The 26,907-nt window shown below is 42.9% G+C and overlaps 1 protein-coding gene and 1 long non-coding RNA gene across 6 annotated transcripts in view; one reads left to right on the top strand and one right to left on the bottom strand.

Annotated features, from left to right (window-relative positions):
• On the top strand, positions 1-26,060 carry LOC307219494. 5 transcript variants are annotated; one of them, XR_013840426.1, is made up of 6 exons: positions 1-165; positions 12,427-12,488; positions 19,303-19,388; positions 19,477-19,526; positions 20,333-20,539; positions 22,372-22,507. It is a non-coding gene; the product is annotated as an uncharacterized lncRNA (long non-coding RNA). The 5 variants fall into 5 exon arrangements; XR_013840427.1 differs by lacking the exon at positions 1-165 and adding an exon at positions 325-650; XR_013840428.1 differs by lacking the exons at positions 1-165; positions 22,372-22,507 and adding an exon at positions 25,925-26,060 and having other exon boundaries at positions 11,931-12,488.
• PRKDC (protein kinase, DNA-activated, catalytic subunit) overlaps positions 7,727-26,907 on the bottom strand; it is an 84,611-nt gene continuing 65,430 nt past the window's right edge. The window contains exons 73-86 of the mRNA XM_079982597.1: positions 25,941-26,101; positions 25,269-25,480; positions 23,842-23,929; positions 23,504-23,647; positions 22,418-22,616; positions 20,762-20,829; positions 20,276-20,496; positions 19,275-19,367; positions 16,445-16,537; positions 15,383-15,454; positions 14,828-15,029; positions 11,736-11,924; positions 9,782-9,921; positions 7,727-9,111 (exon numbers count right to left, since the gene is read on the bottom strand). Coding sequence (XP_079838723.1) covers positions 8,907-9,111; positions 9,782-9,921; positions 11,736-11,924; positions 14,828-15,029; positions 15,383-15,454; positions 16,445-16,537; positions 19,275-19,367; positions 20,276-20,496; positions 20,762-20,829; positions 22,418-22,616; positions 23,504-23,647; positions 23,842-23,929; positions 25,269-25,480; positions 25,941-26,101 — 2,087 coding nt within the window. The 3' untranslated portion in view covers positions 7,727-8,906. The remainder of the gene's footprint in view (positions 9,112-9,781; positions 9,922-11,735; positions 11,925-14,827; positions 15,030-15,382; positions 15,455-16,444; positions 16,538-19,274; positions 19,368-20,275; positions 20,497-20,761; positions 20,830-22,417; positions 22,617-23,503; positions 23,648-23,841; positions 23,930-25,268; positions 25,481-25,940; positions 26,102-26,907) is intronic.

The raw sequence follows: 26,907 nt of genomic DNA on the forward strand, positions 1-26,907 counted from the left end.
TCCTCCCGCCCACCCCCCCCCCACTGCCGTACATCGAGGGCGCCCCCTGGAGGGAGGAAAAGCCCGAACCCACCCGGGTTGGTGTCTTGCCGCGTCTGGGGAGCCTCGAGCAGCGAGAGTGCCGTCTCTCCAGCCCAGGGGCTTTGAAGCGGATTCCCTCCCCAGGTCAAATTCCTCAAGCCCTCCGCGCAGGAAGAAGTGTAGCCAGGGCAGTTGGAGCAGGGGCACCTGGGGCGCACGAAGCTTACCCCCCCCCCCAGCTACACGGGGCAGCACATTCCGCTGGGAGCCGTGGTGGGATTTCCAATAATGTGCAGCGGGGGGGGCATTGGGATGGCGCAGGAGCCTTCCTAGCTTATTTCCAGGGGTGTCCCCCCACTTTTGTTTTCTTTTCTGTGCTTGCGTCCGGATTTGTAGGAATGGATCTGTTCCTAACAACCGCTCGCCTCCCCCCTTGGCTGTTGGGTTAGGCAGCGCAGCTACTGATGTCAGTGAGACGTCAAGAGAACCGACGGCAGCGTTTGAGAGAAGGGGAGCCCTGGGGTTTTGCTTCTGGCAGCCACATGTGGTTGCAGCTATTCCCGCTGGCGACTTCGCCTGACTTTGCCTCCGTTCCTGGAACCGTCGTAGATCGTTGCGACTCGCTGAAGGCTAGTTGAACCCAGAAGTGACATTTGAACCCAGGCTTTGGATGTTAGTTTAGCAAGGCAGGCTAGGCACATTTACTGTAACGTCAGAAGGGTCGGGGGTACGCTGATTTGAGTAGCAGGACGTGCCTTGAAAACATCCCGAAAGTCAGCTTATCTTGTGTTTACCCACGTTGCCCTTAAAGCTGGATATCTGAGTCCATCGGAATTTTTTAAAAGTTAACTTCCCTTGCTGTAGACTGAGTGACATTCTGCGCCCATTTCATTGCTAGAAAAAATGACCAAAATATGGACTGGCCTCCTCGTCAGCCCTTGACGTAAAACTGGTCCATCTTTTAAAAACACAAAGTAATTGGACACAAAGTAATATTTCTCTTTTGCTTTGCCATGCCAGTTTCCCCCTCTGTAGCTGCTTTTATGTTTACTTGCCACAGAAAATACCCGCTGATTTATCTCCTTAGTATAACCGACAAAGCATTGCCCCCTTGTGGCTGAATATCACAATAATACTGTACAGTAGTAATATTCTGGATGATAAAAATATGTGCAAATTGCAGAGTAACAACAGGTGATTCTGTTTCCATATGACCATTAAAAATAGGCATGTATGAAGTAGAGAACAAAGAATTCATAAATTTCATGCTGAAAATGAACATTATAAAGGGAGGAATATCTGTAAAAACATTCAGTAAGCTTTTCCACAATTATTCCTCCAAGGAGGAAACATTTAAGGCCAGAAATAGCACAGACTGAAGTTTAAGTAGGAAGTATTTTCAGGTAAAGTAACACAAATAATTTAGAGAATCACAACAACAAAGCATATTTAGCTAACCACAGTTGGATTATTAAAAAATGCAAGCTTCACAGCACTTTTGCCTTGTATGTTTTTTTTTAGAGCAAGTTGACAGCTATTGCAAACAAATGAAAATGTTCAGCAACAAAACTCTAAAGTTGCACTGCAAGTCTCACAGCTTGCCTTGGGACACTTAATGACAACCTAGTATACTAACAGTGCAACTAACAATTTATTTATGAATATGGGTAAACAACAACAACAACAAAAAGTGAGCCTAGTAGCAACTGGTAAAATGTCTCAGTTAAGGGCAAGGATTAAAAAAATCCAGGCACCTACCTAGCAGGTAACCACTGATGAATAAAATCCTTGGTTTGGCATCTTGCACTTGGGCATCCACAGAGCTCAGCCTCCTGTTTAGCTCCTAGAAAAACCACACAGGTTCTCCACTTCTCCTTCTGCTTAAGGGTATGATCCATAGGGAAATAATTTGGTGGCATTCAGGAGAGATGTGCATTCAACTGCCAGTGTGACGTAGAAGGTGCTTGGTATTTTGCTGAAATCTGTCCAATCAGTTATTCCCTCTCCTTGAGGGATACTGAGAATTGCAGTTTTATGAGACAGGTTGGGACTCTCCGGCAGATGTGTCTCAGCACCCTCACTAAGGTACAAGTCCCAGTTTTCTTAATACTGTACCATGTCAATGTCATTCACGAAATGTGAGTTTAAAATGTAGATAGGTTCTCATTCACTGGGTCAGCAAAGGGTTGTAGATAAGAGCACATGCTTTGCATTCAAAAGGTTATAGGTTCAATCCCTGGCATCTCCAGTCTGGACTGGGAATGGCTGCTAGGCAGTACTGTCTAGCCCATACTGGGCACCATGGATGAACAGTCTGACTTGGTATAAGGCAGCTTTCCATGTTCCTCCTAGGCTTTCAGCTACATCAGAAAACTACATTTATATATTTGTTCTGTTTTTTTAAAAAAATAATTAAAAATTTATAACATACTAATAATAGTGGGACTAGGGCAGCACAACCAGTGAAATCTGCAGAGAAAAAACAAAATTCATTGGCCCTTATCCAGCAGAGGCTGAACTATGTATAGGAAATAGGTTTCTGGATGTGGATGCTTTCTGCCACATGTGCAGAAGGCTGCTGTAAGGTAAGGTGCTTGTATAGGGTTTAAATTTTTTATTATTATTATTGAGAGATTTTAATGGATAACAAATGTACATATGTCTCTGTTTTCAGTTCATAAAGTCCTTTCTACAGGTCAGTTACATTTGCTGTAAGCCACTGCTATCATTGTGAAGTGCAGGGGAGGTGAGTAGGAGTGAGATGTGAGAGAAATAAGTGGGGTAATGTAATGATGGTTTATGTGTGGAGATTTGTGTCAGCATCATGTGGTTAGTTAGTTTATTCATTTATTTGTTTTTGTTGGTGTGAGATAAAGGAGATCCCAGGGCCTGGTTGGCTGCATTTCATTGATTGTTGCAAGTTTTGGTTGCGTGCATGGGGGGTGGGTCGTTGGGTCAGGTTAGCCATATCAATTCATTTGCTGTTGGGGAGTTTAGGTTGTTGTCTTGAAGGGAAGCCACACCAGGGTGAAGGCATCCTCTTTTGTTTGTCCCAGTGTTAATTTCAATATGTTGCTTAGCTTTTCTAAGAGGCCTGACCATCATTCAAGGCACCTGAGGGTGCCACGGCACACTGGTTGAAAACCACTGGTTTAGACCATTGGGTAGGGCTTATTTCATATCCTATCTCATTCTCTCATTGGTCTTTATTGTGAGGGGTCATGGACTACTATTTTGTATACTGTGAATACCATGCCCCTGCTGTGTTCCTCAGTTATTAGGAGGAGTTTTTCAAAGGCAGTCAGGCCTAGTGGCAGCTGCTTTTATTGCTGGATTATTTAAGCAGGTGTGTAGCTGGTTGTGAGTCAGCCAGGATATTTGAGTGTCTCTGTCATGGGCCAGGAGTCAGCTTTGCCTGCTGAACAGCAGCCCGAAGGGGGAGTGACTCCACCTGCAACTGATCAGCCATCAAGGACTCAGAGGAGAAAGCTGATGAGAACCAGCTGGCTTCATCCTTCTTAAGCAGAGCTTCCAGCAGCAGTCAGGTGCTGGTAACTATGCTTGTAGTTTCTGGCTCTACCTTGTTGCTTCCTGCTTGTCTTGACCCTTAAGCATCCGATTCCCTAAGCCCCTGGACCGCCTGACCACATGGATTGCTGTTTGCCTGACCCCAGAACTGGACCTGACTTTGGCTACCGACTCTGCCTCCAGGCAAGTACACCTCAGAGACTCTTCTGGTTGGCCGGCCTCCCACTCCCCTGAGCTCTGCTCATTGTTGCTCAGCACAAGACTACAATAGTCTCCTAGTTTGTTTAGTATTTCCTGTGTTGGTTTGTTATTTTTGTAGATGTCTTGTTATGCAGTGTAGGCCTTTGGTGTGCCATGTTTTTATTTGGAAGCTTTGGGCTGCATGGTAGAATATTGGGTGGTGAGCCGGGGGATTCATGGGGATGGGGTTGGAGTAGTTTTCCTACTTTTTCTTTCCTGTGTGAACCTGTTTAGTGTTGTGGGAATTTTCCTTAGTTTGTGGGAGGAATGGGTACATTGTGGGAATTGTATCCATATGCACCTAGGTTGTATGGGATTGTGTGGCACACTGGGTTGGCGATGTAATACAGTTCTATGTTGGGAATTCTTCCTCCTGCTGAGGAGAGGAGATTCAGGTATTTGGGTATTATTCATGGCTTGTTGTGTGAGATCAATGAATGTAGCTGTTTCCTGCCATTTACGGAGTTGGTTTGGGGAAATTTACATTGGGAGTGTTTGGAGTAGGTAGGTTACTTTTGGTTGCGTTATAAAATTTGATCATGGGTATTCTGAGAGGGTGAAGTTGGCTTTATTCCATTTCTTCAAGTCTTTGTTAATTTCCCTCCATATGGGGTTGTAGTTGTGGAGGTACAGTTAGGGGTACAAATAACCAAGAACCTTAACTATCTGGATTTGGTGCAGCAAGGTTGTGTTTTTTTGTGTGGTGTCAGTGAATTCTTTTTGGATATGAGGGATCATGGTGTTGAAACACATGGCATCAGATTTTGTAAAGTTCACCTGTAGGCCCGACACCATTGTGAATGTGTTGAGTTCTTTGGTCAAGGTGGCTGTTTATGGGGTCTGGTGTTGTGACCATTAGGTTGTCTGCGAAGAGCCCTGGTTTATAGGTTTTGCCTTTTATTTCTACTCCCTTGATGTTGGGGGTGGGGGATGCTTGTGTAGTTGAAAATTCCCTTGTCAGCTCAGAAATCTGCATGTGCTACAGTAGCTACCATAGCCACAGTTTTGGGGGAGTGCAGAGGAAAGACAAGGTAGGGCTGAGTTTGGAAACATCAAACTGATCATCAGCTTGGTACAACTCTCATGGCTCACTGGCTTAGGATTGTGGAGGGCCTAATAATCAGTATGTAAGAGCAACACAGGGACGCAGGTGGCGCTGTGGGTAAAACCTCAGCGCCTAGGACTTGCTGATCGCATGGTCAGCAGTTCGAATCCCCGCGGCGGGGTGCGCTCCCGTTGCTCGGTCCCAGCGCCTGCCAACCTAGCAGTTCGAAAGCACCCCCGGGTGCAAGTAGATAAATAGGGACCGCTTACTAGCGGGAAGGTAAACGGCGTTTCCGTGTGCTGCTCTGGTGCCGGTTCGCCGGAGCAGCTTCGTCACGCTGGCCACGTGACCCGGAAGTGTCTGCGGACAGCGCTGGCTCCCGGCCTCTAGAGTGAGATGAGCGCACAACCCTAGAGTCTGTCAAGACTGGCCCGTACGGGCAGGGGTACCTTTACCTTTACCTTTAAGAGCAACACAAGGGGCGCTGGTGGCGCTGTGGGTAAAACCTCAGTGCCTAGGACTTGCCGATCGTATGGTCGGCAGTTCGAATCCCCGTGGCGGGGTGAGCTCCCGTCTTTCGGTCCCAGCTCCTGCCCACCTAGCAGTTCGAAAGCACCCTTCAGTGCAAGTAGATAAATAGGTACCGCTTTATAGCGGGAAGGTAAACGGTGTTTCCGTGTGCTGCGCTGGTGCTGCAGCTTCATCACGCTGGCCACATGACCCAGAAGTGTCCCCGGCCTCTTAAGTGAGATGGGCGCACAACCCTAGAGTCGTCCGGACACGACTGGCCCGTACGGGCAGGGGTACCTTTACCTTTACTTTAAGAGTAACATATCCATTGCTGGTCATGAAAATGTTCCCCCACCCTATCAATCTACTATCTCATTATGAGTATTAGTTTCATTTTGGTTGTTACTGGAACTTCATGTGTTTCTGCTAATGTTGCTGCAGCCACTTAATACCAAAGCTTTGGTCTGACTGTCTTTGTGAGCACTAAAGAGTATCCAGTATCCTCACTGGAAAGGCCCCAACGGTTTGTCACTTTACATAGCAGTAGGGATGAAATAGTGGAGTGTTTGTTAGCAGCAGAGAATGTTTAGCTAGGTAGGTAGTTAAACTTTAATCATTTGCTCTGCCTGGAAAATGCATTGTCCTGTTAGAAAGGAGTGTGATTAATACTGGCTTGACATGCAGCAAATGTTATTTTTTGCTGTCTTCAAAGAACTGACCAACTATATGAAGTAACAATGCAAGACAATAATTATTAAAATGGATTAAATTCTAACAGAATAAACTGCCAATTTGCACTGGGTCTTTCATTCTCCAGAACATCACTATGATATATGCTGCCTTGTGGGGACATACTTCCACTGTTCCCTTTTTGAGGAGAGTTTGCAAACAGTCAGAACCATTGCTTGGCCATGGAGGCAGAAACATTGACAGAAAGGGCCCATTAAGGTAGCCTGAGCCATGGTCCTAGTGACTAACATTTCAGCATGGTTTTGCTGCATTTAAAGCTACCCCGAGCTCCACCTGTTTGGATCCTGCACGCACGGATCTCCCGACCGCCCTCCCTCTAATGTTATGCATTCAACACCTGACCTTGCTATGGACCTTGGTTGGTCGCCTGTTGAAGGGTCCTGGTAGGAATTTTTTCCACTTGGCAGATTGGCTAAAGCCACTTGGTTTTTCACATACCTTGTTAGCTTTGGTGGTTAGGCATTGGAAAGTGCATTGTGTGTTGGAGGGGAGGTTGTGGCCATCACCTACCCCTCCCCTTGAAGGGTATTCCATTAAAGGAATCTGGCTGTGTGATTCCTGTCCGATGCCCAGGTGGTGGGGTGACTCCTAGGGGAAAGCTTCCAGTTTATTTGCACCAGCAAGCTCCCCCTACAGATTGTTAACCCTTGTGTGACTTCCTGCAGAGGCCTTTTTTAGCCCATTAACCTAAAATACTTGTGTCCATGTCTCTTATTTCACCATAAAGCGGGGGTGGGGCCTTGACTAGATTTCCCCTAACCTTGCAGATTTGGCCCTTGTGTGTGGATGGTGCTGTTTTGGCTGCATAACCACTAGCACTCAAGAGAATGAGTTTGAAATTTGTATATAGCATTATAGGCAGTGCTGGGGAGGCTGGAACCGGGAGCAACCTAGTAATACTGAGCAGGTGGGGGAACTAAACTGTAGCCTTGGACATTTAAACCTTTTGACAACCAGATCTTCCACCTTTGAAATCTTAATTATTGCTGGCTATGTCATTTCCACCAGACTGCCTGATTGAAAACGCTGCTATGCATACATGACTATCAATTAAGGACTTGGTTAAATTATAAACTTGGAACTTTGACCTGTAAGCTTGGAGGGTAAAGTGCTCTGTAACATGAGGGAATGAACAAAAGGATATCTGAGGCAGATATCTGATTTGTGAGTGTTTGCATCTTATCACATACCTGTGTGTTATCAAATTGTATTTGCAATAATGCATTTATTTTACTTTATAAGAATTTTTAGTCCACCCTTAACCATGCAATCCCAGTAAACCATATAGTACAGGGTTGTCCAATAGGTCGTTCTGGTCCCCTAAAAAAAGCTCAAGAACTTTTACCTGAACTACTCCCAAATGGTACTTTCCTCCCTAAAAAAAGCCCAACAAAAAGGGGTAGGTCACTGCCAATTTTTTATTCCGTGAGTAGATCGCAGTCTCTTGGGAGTTGGATGCCCCTGGTATAGTACAATAAAACCATAACGGTTAAATCAGACAGATGTGCTGATTCCATCTTTCTACTCCTAAAGGCCTGTGTAAAAAGGTGTCTTGCTCAGACTCTGAAATGCACATAATGACACAGACATGCAAGCACACTTGTTTGAAGTCATATTGAAAACACTTTCACATCACTTTCCAATCTTGACACTTTTATTGATAACAAATATATAAAAGGTGAACCGTTCTATTATTGTGGAGATTTCTCTGTAAGTGGAGAGACTTTTTTTTAAAAGTGGCTTTAGGACATATCTAATTAATGTATTCTAAACTGTTTTTGCATTCTTATGTTTTTAAAATACAAAATGAAGCTACAGAAGTATTAGCTGCATCATAACATTTTCTGAAATGAAGGTAATTTAAATAGGTTTGTCAAATAATGCCCATTCATTCAAAATATTGCACTAATCACAGAATATTTGTTCCAAGGTTTTCACCTTGCTTTTCCTTTGCTAATGAACTATTGAAGAAAACCTCAGTGCAAAACCAAGTAAATGTATATCTTTTAAGAGAGAAATGTTTTTTTGCTGTGCTTCACAATGCACAGAAGTCATGAGAGAGTAAACAGAAGACTTAGTTTAGTAACATTTTACCAACATGCCTCAGTATCAAATATTCCCTAATCTTCCAAAAGCAGAGTTTGCCCCTCTCCAAGTTTGGGAGCAATAGAAGTTGTAACTTTGCCTGTTTCATTATTAGAATTACAGCCAAGTTGGCAACAGAAAGAAAACATCTTCATGAGATACCGAATTTGTTGATAGTTCTTTATTGCCTAAGGACTACTGGCATGACTAGTGCTGCTTATTTGGGGTATCACATATTCAAATGTCAGCTTAAGGTTATAGAACCACACATCTGGTGCAGACAAAGTTGCACTAATTAACACAAATAATTGTGCAAGTCGCCTACTTACATCAATAGCAAATCACTAGAGAACGTAAGATTGTGATTCCTCTTCTGTCTATAGCAAAGTCACAACTTTAATTTTTCTTTTGGCTTTTCCTAAGTTTTGGGGAGGCAGTGTTTGTTTTTTTTATTTTCCTTCATTAGCAACAGCAATTAAATATGTAATTACTGAGCTGTAAACATAATGATTTAAGTTTCCCTAATTTAATACCTCAAAGAATGTGACATTAACAAATTGTCAGCATATATCATTGAAATTCTTCTGCTACGTCACAACTTCGACTCATGTGCATTAAATACCATCTTCTTTGTTACTAGTACACAGTTAGATCAGTCTTCACTTCCAAGATAAACTGAAATATTCTGGTAATCTTAGCAGACAGGCACTGATGAGGATTCAGTTTTTCACATCCAGGGCTCCCATCCTTCCCAAACTCTGCCAAGGATATTTGGATCTCTGGCTTGGTCTATAAGGCACTTCACCTGTGTTTCTTCTGAAAGTCCATCCTCTGGTTCTCTGGCTCGTATGTTATATTCTTTACTTCCTCGTGCCACAGAAACATAATCCCTGTAGGCAGCTGATTTCTCATGGCCCAGCCGTAATTCATCACTTTAAAAAATGATATTAAATCACTGATATTAAAATCAAGCAGTGTACCCAAGTTTCCCTATTCAGATGCAATACCGTATTGGCCTGAATATAAGCCTCACTTGTCCCCCAAATTCTGACAGTGAAAAGTTAAAGTGTGGTTTAAGAACGGTTTCAGGTTAAGAATGGACCTCCAGAACGAATTAAGTTCATAACCAGAGTTACCACAGTATTTGGGTATTGTCTCCCCCTCCCTTGAATTTTAAAGGTGTGGCTTATATTTGGGCCAATATGGTATTTTTCTCTCTCTCTTTAGCTCAAGAGCTGTATGCACAGGTCAGCTTTTCCCTTACTCAGTATTTATTGTTCAACTTCTGGTTTATCCGTTGTTGTTTTTAAAAAAGCCTGGCTTCCGGTAGCCCTGCCTTCAGACAATGGGGCTGCAGCATTGACCCTGCTTGCTAAGTATGCTTTATTTTTTAATTTTTAAAATGTGGGCTTCCTTTCTGCAAATGCACCAAGGTGCTCAACTTCCAAATTTACCTAGATAATTACTGCAGGTCCCCAGCAATTATTCATTTTTGTTTCTATTCAATCACACACTTTATGAGTTCTGTGCTTGCACACAGCCTCATTTAGGAAAGCAAATCGACACGCTGAACATTTCAAAGCGCTTGAGAGAAACATATACCTGGTAATCACTGCTGGATTAGCACCTGCTAATTTTCTTCTTGCAAAATTTACTTTTTGAATGGGGTACCAATTAATCTCCTCTGTGTTTATTTCCTTAGTCCATGTGCCTCCTTTTTTCAGCTGCTTCAATTCAAAATTCTGGAAAGAAATGGCACATAGCCAATCATGAAAAACAATACTGCAGTCTTCACAGTATACATCACAGCATAAGGCATGATACTAAGTACAAGGCATGACAGACATGCCTGATATTTAGATATTTGAGGGGGCGTGAATATGGTAAAAATGATAGGAAAATGGCATTATGGTTCTTTAGTATTGCTTAGATTTTCAATACAGAAAGTACACACTTTTCTAATAACTGACTGGAAGAGTAATGATGCAAAGATAATGATGTAAAGATAACTATAGTAGTCGATCTTATTTAAAATTTTTGTTATAAGCTCCTTCAAAGGACTGTCTTGCAATTCCTCCCTTCTGAAGGCCTTTTGATTGTTCACAGTGGGAACCCTGCAGTGTGTGCCCTTGCCATGCTGCTACAGTAGGTCATGGATGTATGGGAGTAGTCCTTCTGGGGTGGCTCCTTCCCATGTTAGCTTTGTTCCAGATTATGGTAAAGATGCTGCTGCTGTCAAAAGGAACTGTGGGTGAGTGCCTGGATTTCTTATTTTATCAGGCTGGCACGGAATGAGAACTAACTTCATGAGTTCCGGCAGTACTAAGGTGGTATTGGAAGGCTGCACACTCTTGAATGAAGTGTTTTCTAAAAATGACTAATGTGCTACAAACTACTTTGTGTAACGAATCCTTTAAAAACATGAATTTTCATCCAACGTTTTGGCTAATACTTAAGCATGTACCATATTTTTCGCTCTATAGGATGCACTTTTTCACCTCCAAAAATTAAGGGGAAATGTGTGTGCATCCTGTGGAGCAATGCAGGCTCCTTGGCTTCAGCGAAAGCAACGCGAAGCCTCCAAAGCGCTACGGAGGCTATGCGTTGCTTTTGTTGAAGCCTGGAGCACCGACCCCCTCTCGCTCTCCAGGCTTCAGGGATAGCCGCCTGAAGCCTTTGGAGCGCAGCGGGACCTTGTGCTGCATTCCAAAGGCTTCAGGGTTAGCTGCGCAAAGCCTCCACAGGGCAGCGGGGTGCCTTCATCCCGCTGCCCTCCGAAAGCTTTGCGGGCTGTCCCAGAAGCCTCCGCAGGGCACGGGGATGAAGGCTCCCCGTGCCCTGCGGGGATTCACGCAATGCTAGACCAGCTACCCCAGCGGCTCTCCCAGAAGCCAGAACAGCAAGAGGCTATCCCAGAAGCCAGATCCCTCTTGATGTTATGGCTTCTGGGATTCAGAATTTTATTTTTTCTTGTTTCCTCCCCGCCAAACTATAGAGCAAAAAATACGGTAATTGTCCCCCTGACCTACCTCAAAGCAATAGACTGTGGGGCATTCTTCGTTACATTCTGTCTCTGTTGATCAACAACTCACTTCTCAAACCATCCCCTACCTCTTCTAAGCCAGATCTTTCTTTCTTCCTCCCTCCATTATCTGACTCCTCCCTCCCTAAATCCCTGCTCTCATGAATGGTATTCCCACCCATATTTTCTTTCCTCTCTTTCCCATCTCAATCCTCCTGGCATATGCACTGTTTGTGGCAAGCCTTCCCTGCCACAAACACAACAATGCAACCTAACATTGGGAAACTGCAACTATATCACTGTGTACCAAATAGGAAGTTTTACAAATCACTCTTTTCCTTACAGAGGTAGCCAATGTTGCCGGACTCTAGTTCCCATCAGCCCCAGCTAGCATGGCCTGTAGCCAAGAATGATGGAAGTTGTAGTCCAACTATGTCTGGTGGTCACGACAACGGCTACCCCCTACCTTACAGCAGTCACATAACCATTCCTCTTCACTTTGTTTAGACAAACAAGGATGAAAAAAGAACCTACTTTCCAATCTAAGGAAGGCTCCTTCACAAACACATCCATAGTATTAATGAGAAAATCTTGATCTGCACGGTAGGCTCTTAAGGAATGCACCATCACATTGTAAAGAAGACCCGATTCCTTCATGGGCAACATCAAATTAATGAACTGGCGAGTCAAACGGAAAGGCATCAACTCTGGCACTGGCAGAAACTGCATACAAGAAAAATTAAAAGTTTATGTATTATTTTTGAATTTTTCAACCACTAACAATTGCTCTTTTCCTTCATACACCAGGATTCATAATTCTTTCATACAGGTCATTTATGGAGAGGCAGAATTCAGTATAATATTTAAGGGAAATTGCTTTTAATGAAACCAGCATATGTTTATCTTGCCTTTTCTTCAGGGAGCTTACAGCAGCTTTCAGCTTGCCATCTCTGTTTTTGGCCCATGTAAATCTTGCTCTCCTTTCTGCCTTTTTACTCAACAATTTAAGGTGATCCATTCTGTAGCCACCATGAATCGGAGACCCAGATCCTCACCATCTTGGTTTTACTAATACTGTATTATAGTGATAGAGGTGGTTTTGTTTGTTTTTTGTTTTAAAAAGATTGTCATGCTTCAACATGGGGGGAGGGGAGTTAGGGCTATTAACTTCAGTGGGTCTTCCTTGAATAAAACTTAGTTGAATACCATGTTTTGATTTTTCCAGTCTTCTGCTATGACAACAAGCTCTTGCTTAAAAATGGCTAGACTATTCCCTGAATGTTCCAGGTGAGTATGCATACTTTTAAAATATTACACTGAAGAAAAAGACAATTCAAACCTATCCTCATCAGTGATAATAAGGTCACTTCATCCACATACAGTAAAAGTGGGACTGGGTTTTGGTTAATTTGGGGGAGGCATGTGATTCTGTTTTTTGGGTGTGCTATGGAAGATCTGATAAAAATAAAGAGGAAAGGGGCAGGAACACAACCTTGTTTTACAACTTTCGTGTTAGGGATATCTGAGGAGAGGTAACCTTTGATATTGAGTTTAATTTGGCAGATGTTACAATAATATTAATTCTGTATTAAGATCAACAAACTTGAAATTAATGTATAATTCTAGTGAACTATATATTTATAATATCTAAATTAGATTAAGGGATATTGAAAAACAAAACATTGAGTCAGCTGTAAAGAAAATCTGCTCCCCCAAGTTCTATGGGTTAAATACAACCAATAACAGGATCACTTACTGTATTTTTCGCTCTATAGGACACACTTTTTCCTCTCCAAAAAATTAAGGGGAAATGTGTGTGCATCCTATGGAGCGAATGCAGGCTCCTTGGCTTCAGCTATAGCAACGCTAAGCCTCCGAAGCCTGCGCTCCGGAGGCTTCGCGTTGCTTTCGCTGAAGCCAGGAGAGTCTGGTCTTTGAGGTTGGCGGTGGGGGAAAGCAGCGCTTCTCCCCACCGCCAGCCCCACAAGCTCGGGGGGAAGCGGGAAGGCGCGCAACACCTTTGCGCTGCTCCCTGGTCTGGTTTTGAGGCAGGCGGTGGGGGAAAGCAGCGCTTCCGCCCAGCGCCAGCCCCACAAGCTGGGTCGAAAAGCCCTCAGGAGCCGTGCGCTCTTTAAAGAGCGCGCCGCTCTTGGGGGCTTTTCCCCAAGTAGGGAGAAGGGACCGACTGGCCGCGTTAGTCCCTTCTCCCTCCTGGTCAAAAAGCCCGCAGGAGTCGCGTGCGGGAGGGGGGGAATAGCAGGGAGAAGGTCTGGGAGAAGCGCACAGGCTGCGTGCAGCCTGTCCGCTTCTCCCAGAGCTGGGGGGGGGGATCATATTTCTTTCCTTGATTTCCCTTTCTGAAAACTAGGTGCGCCCTATAGAGCAAAAAAATATGGTATATCTCAAAGCTAGTACCATATTTTTCGCTCTATAGGACGCACCCGACCATAGGAGGGGGAGAACAGGAAAAAAATATTCTCCCCCTCTCTGCTCAGCGCCCCTTCAGCGAAGCGGCAGGAGAAACGGAGCCCCTTCCATTTCTCCTCCTGCTTCGTTGAAGGGGGCGCTGTGCAGAGAGGGAAAACTGTGCAGCGCCTCTCCAGCAAAGCAAAGCCTGGAGAGCAAGAGGGATCGGTGTGCACCGACCCCTCCCACTCTCCAGGCTTCAGGCGGCTATCCGTGAGCCTTCTGAGCACAGCGAGAACTCCTGCTGCTCTCCGAAGGCTTGCGGATAGCTGCCTGAAGCCCGAGCTTCCCCCATCCCCAGTCTCCAGAATAGGTTGGGGAGCGGCGGTCCCTTCTCCCTCCTGGGGAAAAGCCGGCAAGAGCTGCGCAAAGCTTGTGTGCGGCTCTTGGAGGCTTTTACTGCCTGCCTCCCCCTCTGCATTCGCTCCATAGGATGCACAGACTTTTCCCCATAGTTTTTAAGAGGGAAAAAGTGTGTCCTATGGAGCGAAAAATATGGTAGTTCCAACCCAACACAGTGCATTTATGTTAGCCCAACTAAATGTTTTCCCCTTAGCCTTTGTTAAGGGCAGATATTTAAACATCCCTAGAAATGATAGACATTGCGGATGTAGAACATATTCTTTTCTACTGTCCACTGTACAACCAGTATGGTTGTACTTAAACTATCCAAAAAGAGGGAAAATACATATTTAACATCATGGCACAATGAAAATATCAGATTCTACCTGTCTGATATTAACCTGGAGGTGCAAGGGTGGCTGAGTTTCTGTCAACAGTAACTCTTAGAGTGATAAATGGCATGATTTAACAGGAAGACACTCAAGAAGTTCTATTACTATATATCTTCTGTGGCTGCTTCTTTGTATATATTTTTAAAATTTTGCAAAGGGATGTTTTAAGATGGTCTATATCTGTAACGCCTAATAAAGACTTTAAAGAAAACCAGAAAGTGTCATTCAGTAGTGTGCAAGGTTCAAAACGTGGGGCGGGGGGACAGGCAGTATCATGCAAGATCCTGCTCCACCTGACTAACAAGCAAAATAAACAAATATCCCAAAGAGGAAGCAAGAGCGATTCTGAATCTTTACAGTCCCCCTGACCTATTAGCATTCCATTCAATTTAATATTCCAAAAAAACAGTTTGAAAAGGAGAATACCTGTGTGGCAGAACCGAACGCATGTCCAAAGTCTATTCCCACCATGCCACCTGTCTCCATGCTGATCATGAAGTTGGATAAGTGTCTGTCTCCAATACCAAGAATCCAGTGGCTGATGCACATCAACGCATGGGAGCTGGCGAAATGGGATCGCAGAGATAGCAAGGCCTCCGGTGTTGTACTCATCTTAACAAAGGCCCTCCTTAAGAAAAGCAATATATTCATGCATATTAAGATTGGCTTCAGCTGTTTCTAAGAAGGGGAAACATTATGAATTCAGAACAAAGAGCTGCCCATCTTCCTCACTGTTCCACCCACATGCTAATAATCAGAAACTGGAGAAGGGGCTAGATGATTATCAGTGTGGCACAGGTTGAAGTTTGGAGGACCCAAAGAGAGGGTTGGTGTTTTGTTTTGTTTTTAATAGGAATTGCGGGCCAGCAGCCTGCATGTGGAAAAATGAGGAAGCCATATGAGGATTACTGGAAGCAACCCTTCATTCAGCAACATTAATCCTCGGTACTATTTTGAAACCCATATTACACAAGAACACACCTTAACAGGTCTTCAGGAACATGGTTCTCTCGGCGATGGAAAGACATCACTGTTTCTTTACGATCAGCTCTCCTAGAAGTGAGCAAAGCAATGACAATTATAGCCACATAATTAGAAAATGGGAATCGAGCAGAGACAACTGTCCCCCCCCCCTTAGGTTGAATTGAACATTTTGGCCCGGCCATATGCTCTCTTATATTCCCAAGCAGAGATGGTGGGCACGGCATAGTAGCAGCAGACCTGGCAGAGCTGCATGTCCACCTGCTTTGGTGGGTTCCACAACCTCAAGAGTAGGTTGGGTGGAGGGAAACTGCAGAAAGGAATTTCCTATTTGTGCAAGCCGATATGTTATGCAAGCAGGTCAACACCATTTGATATTGCCCTTTAGTGTTGGTGCCCTGAGAAATGTTTTCTGTAAGAACTGGCTTCTTCAAGCCAATGCAGGAATGGGGAAGGGGCACCAGTATGTGCATGCAATAACTGCAGAATTATTTTTTTTTTTAAAAAAGGAAGAAGTGGGTTTGTAACTCCCAGTTTTTCTGTGGACATGAGTCAGTAGCCAGCAGCACAATCAGAATCTCTCTGCCACATTAGTAAGGGAAGAAACTTAATGATCACCATAATTTCGAATTTCTATACCACCCTTATCCAAGGAACATAGGGAATATAAAAGCACAAAAATACAAAACTTTGTGACAAACAAAACAAAATAATCCACCCACACACAGTTTAAAAGGCCATGGATTGTTTAGTTGGCCAAAGGGCCTGGGGGAAGAAGAAGAATGTTTTTGCCTGGTAGCTAAAGATATGTAACAAAGGGGCCAGGCAACCCTCCCTGGGGAGAGCATTCCACAAGCAGGGAGCCACTGCAGAGAAGGCTTGCTCTAGTGTTGCCACCCTCCAGACCTCTCGTGGAGGAGGCAAATGAAGGGCCTCACATCATAGAATTGTTGGAACTGGTGCCACCCACCCCTGACTTGGACAGCTGTTGAAGGATAGCATGGTTGATGATATCACAAGCCACTGAGAGATAAATGGGTAACAATTATTTCTAAGACTCACTTGTACATGTATGTGTAGCGTGCAACAGGGCTTGTATTCTTCTCTGCCATCTTGGACAGCCAGTCAGTATAATCAGCACGAGGACCCTTGTAGCTGAATAAAAAGGGGGGAAAGCAAGTAATTTACTTCTATATTACCTGAAAGGAACACCACAAGCATTGGGGTACTGTGCTGTTAAAGAGCAATTAATGAATCAAACCATTTCTGAAAGTGAACTTAGGGAGATGCTGTTTCCAAGCATCATTGAAGAACGAGCTCCTAGGAAGTACTGAGTCTACTATATTTTGTCCTTAATGTTTGTTTATAGCAAATTTCTATTTCAATAGACACACTAGTATTACACAAGTTCCTGACTTGCAGAACACATTCGTGACCACATTAAGCAAGCTTTGTCATTTCCTTCTGTCTTCTTCCAAGTAACATACAGCTACTACAGCTTTATGAACCGATTCTTCAGCATTGAACACACTGGAAAGTTCTTCCTCAGTGAAAAACACTCCAAATGGGGGGGCCACTAGGTGGTGCATCAGAAGATGGCTGACAATAACATCTCTCCGACCCACACGAGGTAATTTGGAGGCTATGATGGGGGTAATTAGCCTCCTTAACCCCCCCAGGATTATGGGGGGGGGACGGCCCTTGCCTGCTGTGCCCTATACCACCCCCGAATTTGTGGGGGTGGGGGCACTAGGCACAAAGCCCTCCTGTGGGATTTTCGGCACTCCTCGACGCCGTCCCCGATTCGCGCCGCTGGTTGCAATGATCTTTAAAAGAAATAATTTGGACATGATTAATTGCACATACATCAAGGAAAAAGGGGAGTAAATACTGCTGACAGAAGAGATCTCTGATAACAAGACAACAATAAAATACGAGAAGAACGTCAAGATACGGTAATGACTGAGGGGGGAGGGGGGGGGGAAAAACCTGCCTCTACCTTTTTATGTGACTTAACAAGAATCCCCCTCCCCTAATGAGTCAGAAATTAAGGACTTAAGCTGTGGATTTAAGGCTGTGTGGAGATAAACTTTCGATCCAAAGCAATGTTTCAAGATGAAGCTGGAAAGCTAAGAGTTTTGGAGTGACACAGGAAAAAATGTCGTTCGCCATTTTGTGAGGCATTGTGGGAGCTCTTGGGTCTGGGAGGAGAAAGAGAGAAATAGAGTTGTTTACATATCGTGAATCAACTCCTCGGTGGGACTTAAGAGCGACAAATGCCAAAATTTACGATGGAAAAAGTGATGTTATCTACGAAGGAGATATATGGAAACCATCTGGACTTAGTGGAGGAACGGGAAATCCACACAGGATTATTACACTTGCTATCGGCTTAAGGAGACTAACAGAAGAGATCGTAAAGGAAAAAGAGAAATTATACGAACAAGATATGATGTGGCAACACCAAGATAAGACTGGATAGAATTATGAACTTTGTTCGGACTGATTGGGACTGATTTGGACATTAACGCAGTAATAAGAAGATGATCTGAATTCCCCTTTGGATCTTGAAGTATGGGTTCCCCCAACAAAATTTCAAAATTGGGTTTTGTAATTCGGAATTTATATGATGTGATTTAATTTGATGTGATTGGCCAGTTAATAAAAATTATTTAAAAAAAAAACAACACTCCAAATGAGGCACAATACATTTAAAGCACTGTTAATTCAATTCATTCCACAACTACCTCCTTAAAAGTGTAAACTTGTAAAGAATAACTTATAATTTGCTTCACTAGCTAAGAAATAGTTTCTGAATATTAGTACTTTCTACATGATTGTTATGTTTATCAGTATTTTCTTTGAATACTGAGTGGTATTTAACTCACGTACTCAGAGCAGACTCACTGAAATATAATGGAACTAACTTAACTATGCTCCTTAATTTCAACACAGTGGTACTTTGGTTTATGAACTTAATCTGTTCCGGAAGTCCATTCTTAAACCAAAACATTCTTAAACTGCTTTCCCATACCAGCAGGGGACTCAATTTTACAAATGAAACACACTCAACAGGAAGCAAAACATGTTCTGCTTCCAAGGCAAAGTTCACTTCTAGAATCTAGTGTTCACACAAAGATAAACTTTCATCTTCTCCCATTCTTACTGCTATTGCACTATCTAGAGCTATCAACAAACCATGATCTGTAAAAACCAAAGCTTGTTCTTGATTTGACAGCTCATGATTTGTTTGGAGAAGACAAACCACAAGCCTGGGTGCACACATAATGTTAAGCCAAACCATGGTTTAGTTCTGGAGCAGCGTAGCAACAGCAGGACAGAGGAAGAATAAAACAGCCACAATTCCCCCTCTGAAGTCACTGCCTGTCACTACGCTTACTGGTTTGTTTTCAACATTATAGGGTTTGCTCATGTGAGTACAAGTTAGTCCCAAGATCAGAACAGGCTTTGGATATGGTTTCTGGTCACAATGGCAAGTTAAGAGTTGTGGCTCTCCAAATTCTCCATCACAGGAATTATAATCCATTTCCATTGATTTCAATGCTGAACATGCATTTATACTACTCTCCATTCTGGCTGAAGTTCACTTCCTAATTCAAACTAACATTTAAAAAAATCCTTTGCTTGTAAAAAGCAATCTGTTGATGATGAAGAAGCCATGGGTTTGTTTAAAGAAGCAGACAGAAAATGTAGGTCAGAGGTGAAGTGTCACCCATTAAACAAATAGCTGCCAATTATTAATCTAAGATAGGAAGTACTTTGACGTCTGATGATTAATGCCAATTGTTCCTATGGATATTGTCACAATTCTTCATCTATCTCCAAAGAATGCCATTAACATCCAAGAAACAGATTTATGCACCTTCATTACCTGTTATAATCGTTTTTTTCCTGTTCAGACATGTTCTTCAGAAGGAACTCCTTTAAAGTGCAGGTATTCTCAAGCCACTCAATCAGCCCTAGTCTGAAAGAAAATATAGCCAAGGTAACAACAAACACAGAAAATTATTATTTAATAAAGGGGTAAAAATGTAGAGGATGCAAACTAGTGGACACTTTTCTTTTGTTTTTAGCTTCACTACTTAAAGTGTATTAAAATGTAATTCACACAAGAATTAAAAAGGTAAGCAAGAGTTTAGGGGAAAAATCTGCTTCACTTAAGCAAATTATAGGCATCCATTTGTAAAGTGGTATAAAGCACCAGCTAAACATTATGATAGGCATCTAATGCTGCTTCTTCCTTTATTGCTCTGATGCATGGATTTACCTGGTTGTTACTGTTTCTCTATAGATAAATCTTCCCTATGTTCTGACCATAGGTCAGACAAACCATGCATAGGAAACAGTCAAGGAAGATGGTTGGGTAGTGCAAAGATGCACAGCCTGCTCTTCGGGATATCTCACATGTTTAAAATTATGAGTTCACGGGAAGACACAGAAAACTTTGCAGTTAAACAAGCAACACAGAAAAATTTTGCCGAAAAATTGCCAGTTTGCAATTACTGGTGTTGAGCAACCCTACAAAAGATGTTCCAAGGTTCTCCTTATATGGTGGGCCTGCTGTAAAGACATTTCTCCTCCCAATTCATGCAACAAAAACTGGAGCACATATACAGTGGTACCTCAGGTTAAGTACTTAATTCGTTCCGGAGGTCCGTACTTAACCTGAAACTGTTCTTAACCTGAAGCACCACTTTAGCTAATGGGGCCTCCTGCTGCTGCCGCACCGCTGGAGCACGATTTCTGTTCTCATCCTGAAGCAAAGTTCTTAACCTGAAGCACTATTTCTGGGTTAGCAGAGTCTGTAACCTGAAGCGTATGTAACCCAAGGTACCACTGTACTATATGTGAAGGAGGTCAGGAAGCGCCTACCTGGTAGTCATTGGTATAACTTGGTAAGTTTTTAATTTCATGTTTCTTTGGCTGCAGGCAGCATCTCTTGAAAGGATGGTGTTCATAACATCAAAGAGCTGCTCAATGCGCTGGTCTTGCCGGAGATCCTCTCCTCCCTTGACAAGAAAGGGATATTCCCGCTCATCGCTACCTCTGATAATTATACGCTTTGGTTTCCGGATGGACTCCATAACTTTTATCTTGGACAAAATGGGGTGGGGAAAGGTTTTCACTCAAGAAAGGGTGAGAAAACATTGCAATATATAAATTACGTTATAGGAGAAAGTCCATCTGCATCTCTGCAGTGTGAGAATGCAGAAAAAAGTTACTATAGATATAAAATTTCACCAGATGTGGGTGATATCTGTTTATATGCACAATGCACACTTACTAATATATCCGTAAGTGTACCTTTACCTTTCAATAGACACATGAAAAAATATGCACATTAATATAGTAACATACCCTCTCATCAAATCCAGAAATTTGTGCATGATATTCTGGCAATGGTTTTCCTTTACCGTCATATTGACCTGAATAAATAAAATGTAATGCTTTAATTGAGCTTTCACACATTTATGTGATTAACAGTGCATTCCTAGCCTACTGATCCAGTGGATGGAGGGGAAAGTGCCCCTTTACCACTGAGAGGGGGGGAAATCAGCTGCACAGAGTTCCATGGGTGTAAAGCTGGTGGTGTTTTTGACATCTGTAGCCTGTAGAATGGGGCATTCTGGAGCCAGGTTACAGGAAGTCTTGGATGCAAGGCCCCTTTAAGAGGCCCCAGGCTGTGGTAGGCATGGTTAATTCCCCCCCCCCACTGGTTCCAACTGAGGGAAGGATTAAAAAAAGCAAAAATCTGTCCCTTGACCTCCTGTCCTGGTCAGCATGCCCTCCACCCTATCCACAATTGCTGAGTAAGGTAGAAACATTATACGGGCAGAAAATTCCTGTGGCTAAGAGACTTTTCTCATGATCTTGTTTGTGCTGGGTGTGATCCCAACATTATTCTAACAATCCTGATCATGACAGCAAAACTGCCCTCAAAATAATTTGCTGGTTATCAGCCCTGCTAACCATGTCAGACTCAGAGGAGGCAGGACAAAGACTGGTTTCAGGAACAACCCCCAGCTCAGTTTCCTTTCTTTTAGAAAAGACTGTGGCTGCTAAGGATACATGGTGGCACTTGGTCCTGAAGAGTGGCAAATAAGGAGCAAAAGTGTCTCGCACAGGAGCCCACATATTCTGTGCTTCAGACGTGTCACCAGCAAGACATATTAACTTTGTGGCTCTTAGATCCACTACAGGTTTTAAAATAAATTCCAACCACAATCATTCATTGCAATTGATACTGTATTTTTCGCTCTATAGGACACACTTTTCCCCCTCCAAAAATTAAGGGGAAATATGTGTGCGTCCTATGGAGCGAATGCAGGCTCCTTGGCTTCAGTGATAGCAACACGAAGCCTCCGAAGCGCGGAGGGAGCGCTCCCTCCACGCTTCGGAGGCTTTGCATTGCTCCAGGCTTCAGGGATAGACTCCCCTGGCTTCAGCGAAAGGAACCTAAAGCCTCCGGAGCACAGCGGGAACTCACGCTGCGCTCCGGAGGCTTCGGGTTCCTTTTGCTGAAGCCAGGAGAGCAAGACTCTCCTGGCTTCAGCAGAGAGAGAGCGCTGCGCAGCCGCTTCTGCGAAGCGGGAGGAGAAATGGAAGGGGCTCCGTTTCTCCTGCTGCTTCGCTGAAGGGGTGCTGAGCAGAGAGGGGGAGAATATTTTTTCTTGTTCTCCCCCTCTAAAACAAGGTGCATCCTATGGTCGGGTGCGTCCTATAGAGCGAAAAATACGGTATATATTTATTTTAACGTGAGCTATTAGATTTTGGTAATACATTTGGACGGAACTTCTAAATAAATGTTACATCCTGCAAAAGTTGCTTAGAAGAAGTCATAATGGTCAGAAAGTATCTGCCAAAGAATAAAAGTTTATCTGCTTGTAAGAATAGATAGTCACTCTGTAGGTCTTAACTATGCAGCGTATTAAACGAAAATTAAATTTAATAGCCATTATTTCATTTAGCAATGGAAGAATATTCTCCCAATTACCAACTGAAACCATAGCTTACCAGGAACTTCCAGCTCAGTCCTCAAGAATTCTGGTTTGAAGTCACTCATCCAAGTTGTGCACTCCTTCAGATTTCCAGGTTCTTTCTGACTCATCTTTGATAAAAGATCCTTCACAATATTGTCGAAGTCCCTGAGTGTCATATTTAGCAGCTTGGAACCTCCTTTTCCAAAGTGTTCGTCAAATTCCTTCCCAAATTTCTGAAGCAGAAATTTAATCACACGATAATTTTGTACTCTTGTTAACAGCCGAAGTACTTAAACTAGTTTATCACTTGATATAGCTGAATGAGGAGGAAATACTACTTGGTGAAATGCCAGAACTTATTAAATTTCTCTTGCACCCTATCACAGGCAGGTGTTTGACATACTCCTATGCAATGCCTATAACGTAGCAGCCAGCTACTAGTATCTCAAACTGGTAGAACCACAATTCTTACTAAGCTCTGGTCAGCACTGACTTACATATGCCTCAGCTGTTCCTATGGATAAACCCAGAAAACCTACAGAAGTTGTGAATGCAGATGGAGGACAACTCCTCTTCACTCAGTAGTACCAGTTACGTCTCTGTAGTAAAATAAAAGTACCAGTGGCTATACTTGGGCTAGAACTGGAAATTTGGTCAGGGCGCAGCCTGACCCCCTCCTCTGGCAATCTTTACAAAACTTTAGTTTATGGTTGCCATCAATTTTGATTTTAATTCATTTTTATAATGTTTTATAATGTCATACTGTTTTAGTGTTGTTAGCCACCCTGAGCCCGGCTTCGGCTGGGGAGGGCGGGATATAAATAAAATTTATTATTATTATTATTATTAAATCATATTCTGATCTTATGAACTACAGATTGCACTCCTTTAGAACTGTTTTAATTCTTGCTAATGTTCCATGACACAAAGGGTCAAGGACTGTGGTGGTATATAATACACTTAACTACAACATCCATTTCTGAAGCCTATACAGATGTGCAAGGCATATTCGGGGCCATAATAAAATGCAATTATTTAATTCAGATTTTCCATATTATATTTTAACTTTCCTGCTATACATGTAAAACATTCAACCAAAGGTGCTATAATTAATACATGCCTGAATGAACTTCTTTCTGTACAACCCGAGACCTGGAGCCTGTAAATTTCCCAGATTCTGGAACATTCCATCATACAACTCCTGGATGTTATTTTTACTCTTCTTAGTTTTCCCCAGCTCATTTCTAACATCTTCAGTCCAATCCTGTGAATCCAGAATAACACCACTTTACCACGTCTCGCATCCAACCAAAGGACAAAAGTTAAAACATAGCAGCTACTAATGGAAACCGGGCTGCTTCGATAATTATTCAGGTGTGCCCTCAACACTCAAAAAGCACATGCATGCATTTAAACATCACACATCCCCTCAGAGTATGAAGAATTCAGTCATTGTACCTTGAAGAGCATTGCAGGGTTGGACAGCTGCTCGAGGGCATGGACAAAACCTTGCACCACTCCTCCTCTGTCCAATTTGTTCTTCAACCTATAAAGAATAAATCACAAAGGGAAGAAGAAATATAACCACAGAAGCATTCTCTTCTGCTTTGTGGCTAGATAATATAGCTCAATTCCTCCATAAAACACCAAAGAAGCTTTCTTAAACTGCAATACTAAAACAGAATATTTATCACTTACTGGTGAGTGTGCTTGAGGTATTTAGGTAAAAAGGACCCCTCCAGTCGCAAACGACTCTGGGGTTGCGGTGCTCATCTCGCTTTACTGGCTGAGGGAGCCGACGTTTGTCTGCAGACAGTTTTTCTGGGTCATGTGGCCAGAATGACTAAGCCGCTTCTGGAGAAACCAGAACAGCACACAGAAACGCCATTTACCTTCCCGCCAGAGCAGTACCTATTTCTCTACTTGCACTTTGGCGTGCTTTCGAACTGCTCGGTTGGCAGGAACTGGGACCAAACAACAGGAGCTCACCCCGTTATAGGGATTCGAACCGCGGACCTTCCGATCGGCAAGCCCTAGGCTCAGTGGTTTAGACCACAGCGCCACCTGCGTCCTTCCTGGTAATTTAGGTAAAAATGGGTTAAATGTCCCCCACCCTCCGGCCTAGGCAGTGAGGATATGTGATCCAGACTTTTATTGGCTAGGCAAGGTTCCTCCCCATTTCCATCATGCTGCTAAGCAGTAGAGAAGCAAAAGCAAGCATGCTCCTCTGAGCAAGCATGAAATAAAACATGTGAATCTAATTTACAGATTCCTGCAATAACTTAGAACAGCTCTCTTGGCAAATTAGGTGGGGCTGGGTGCCTCCTGCACAAGCACCAGAAGTAAGCTTCACAACAAGTGACCAAGTGGTATCTACTGACAGAAAACACACCAACTGGTGGAATAGGGGCAGGAAGCAATTTATAGCAATTCCTGCTCTGCCTTGCCACCTACCCCTCTCAAAATTTGCTCTATAGGGTGGAGGGATTCTCCAGAACATATTGGAGGGAGTGGGGGGCTGCAGGGGAAAAGAGGCATCGCTGAAAATTGCCTCCCTCTACCATTCCACAGTCGGAGGCTTTCTCTCAGTAGAAAGCAAGCATTGGACACCACCCAACAGAAGAGGAGGAAAATAAAAACAGTTGTTACTTTTAATTTTGCTGAGAAGTATGTTACAAAATTGGAACTCTTTAACAGCTAAGGAAGTGCAGAAAAGGGAAACGCCTATATTTCTTAAGATACAATGCCTACCTCCAACGCTTCAATTTAAAATGTACTATACTGTAAACTTGTGACTGATGTATGTGCTTTTTGGAATGTATAATTTCTTGTTACCAGCAATAAAGATTATTTGCTTCCAAAAATGTATGGCTCAACATCCTCACCTTGCTACAAACTCCTTATTCCTATGGCCCACGACAGTTTCCTGGAAAGAGAAGCTCTCACTGCTGATCATGAAAGGATACACTAAGGCCTGTGGGTAGTTGTTGGCAATTTCTTCCACTGCATGTTGTACGGCAATTGCTTCCTCCTTGTCAAGCATCGCCATCAACTGGCTGATCCAGCCAATGAACTGCCAACAGGGTACTGAGGAAATCTGTTTAAAAAACATGTAATGTATGTGAAGGTGGCGAAAAGCGAACAATACACATTTCTTCTACCCATCTCAGCTGAGCCAACAGAATAAAATGCAGCATTTACCCTCTTGTAACTTTCGTCTGGTAGTGTGCATGGATGATATCAAAATTGCATCAAGTGTTGACTTTGCCAAAGCACATTACAGCACATTTCCAAGAACGTTAACACAGAAATAAACAATAATTCTTAACTAAACTGGGAATAAAAAAAGTAAATCTTGTGTTCAGCTGCTAAAGCAGTTTTACACTTCCTTACACTGAACTGCATTTGCACTATTTTACTGCCCACTCAACCCAGTTTGGAGAGATCCTTTCAAAGCTCTTTGCAATCCCTTCTTATTTTTACTACCCTGAATAATTTTATGTCATATCAAAACCAACCTTATATTTTTGTTTGCCCACAGGGAAGGGAAGGCTCACCTCTTGTGCCATGAGGCCCAAAGTCTCTGTTGGGTACTTTTCTACAATTTGCAACAGCCTGGGAAATTTCAACCTGGCTTCTTCAGAATTCAGTTTTAGAGCTTTGATGACTTTCTCCACCACAATGGCTGGAAATGCCTGCAAATCCACAGCATTTATATCTGACAAGACACAAGAAGACAAACAGAAAGCCATAGTTTGCAAAGTTCAATGAAAAACTGTATTTCAATGAAGTACCTTGTCAAAGCCTATATATTTAAAAACAAGAGCTAACTCTGTTTGGCCTCTTTCAGACATTTAGTCTGTGATAATGCAGCTCACTGCTCTAAGCATTTTGCATATGTGGGTATTATAACATTCTCTCCATGAGACAATAACCTCGGGACTCATCAATATTGATGGTTGGCCAGAATGAAGTTTACAAAACTGATGGTTTGGGGGCATCTAGCACTTTGGAGCACAGTATATGCTAAATCCATTTCTTTAATTGTAACCTGTTGTTTTTGTAACCATCTCAGGACTCAACTAGCAGTATCTCATTGTTGTTTTTTAAATAACTATTTTATCAGTTTTTACTTGTTTTAGTTGTATTGTTTTATTGTTGTATACCACTATGGTTTTTATAATGTTTAGTGGTTTATAAATATTCCAAATAATTTTTTTTATATAAGATTGAATAGCATGTGAATGAATGAATGAATCTTTATTTGCATCAGCCATCAGCCATAGCAATAAAACAACGATATGATATACAAAGAATAGAAATAAAAAGTCAATTATATAAAATACATTTTAGGGTTTTGAATCAGTAGTCAAATAGTAGATCTTATTCTAATTGCCCCAGCATCAAAACCTTGCAACCTTTGCTATCACCTGCTCATCTTGATCTGCCAAGAGAAAGGACACTGTGGCAGTGGCTGGGCGACCCGGAATGGACAATAAAAGAGGGGTGATAACCTCATTCCTC

Source organism: Podarcis cretensis, assembly GCF_951804945.1.
Source record: "Podarcis cretensis genome assembly, chromosome: 7".
NCBI classification, from domain to species: Eukaryota; Metazoa; Chordata; class Lepidosauria; order Squamata; family Lacertidae; genus Podarcis; species Podarcis cretensis.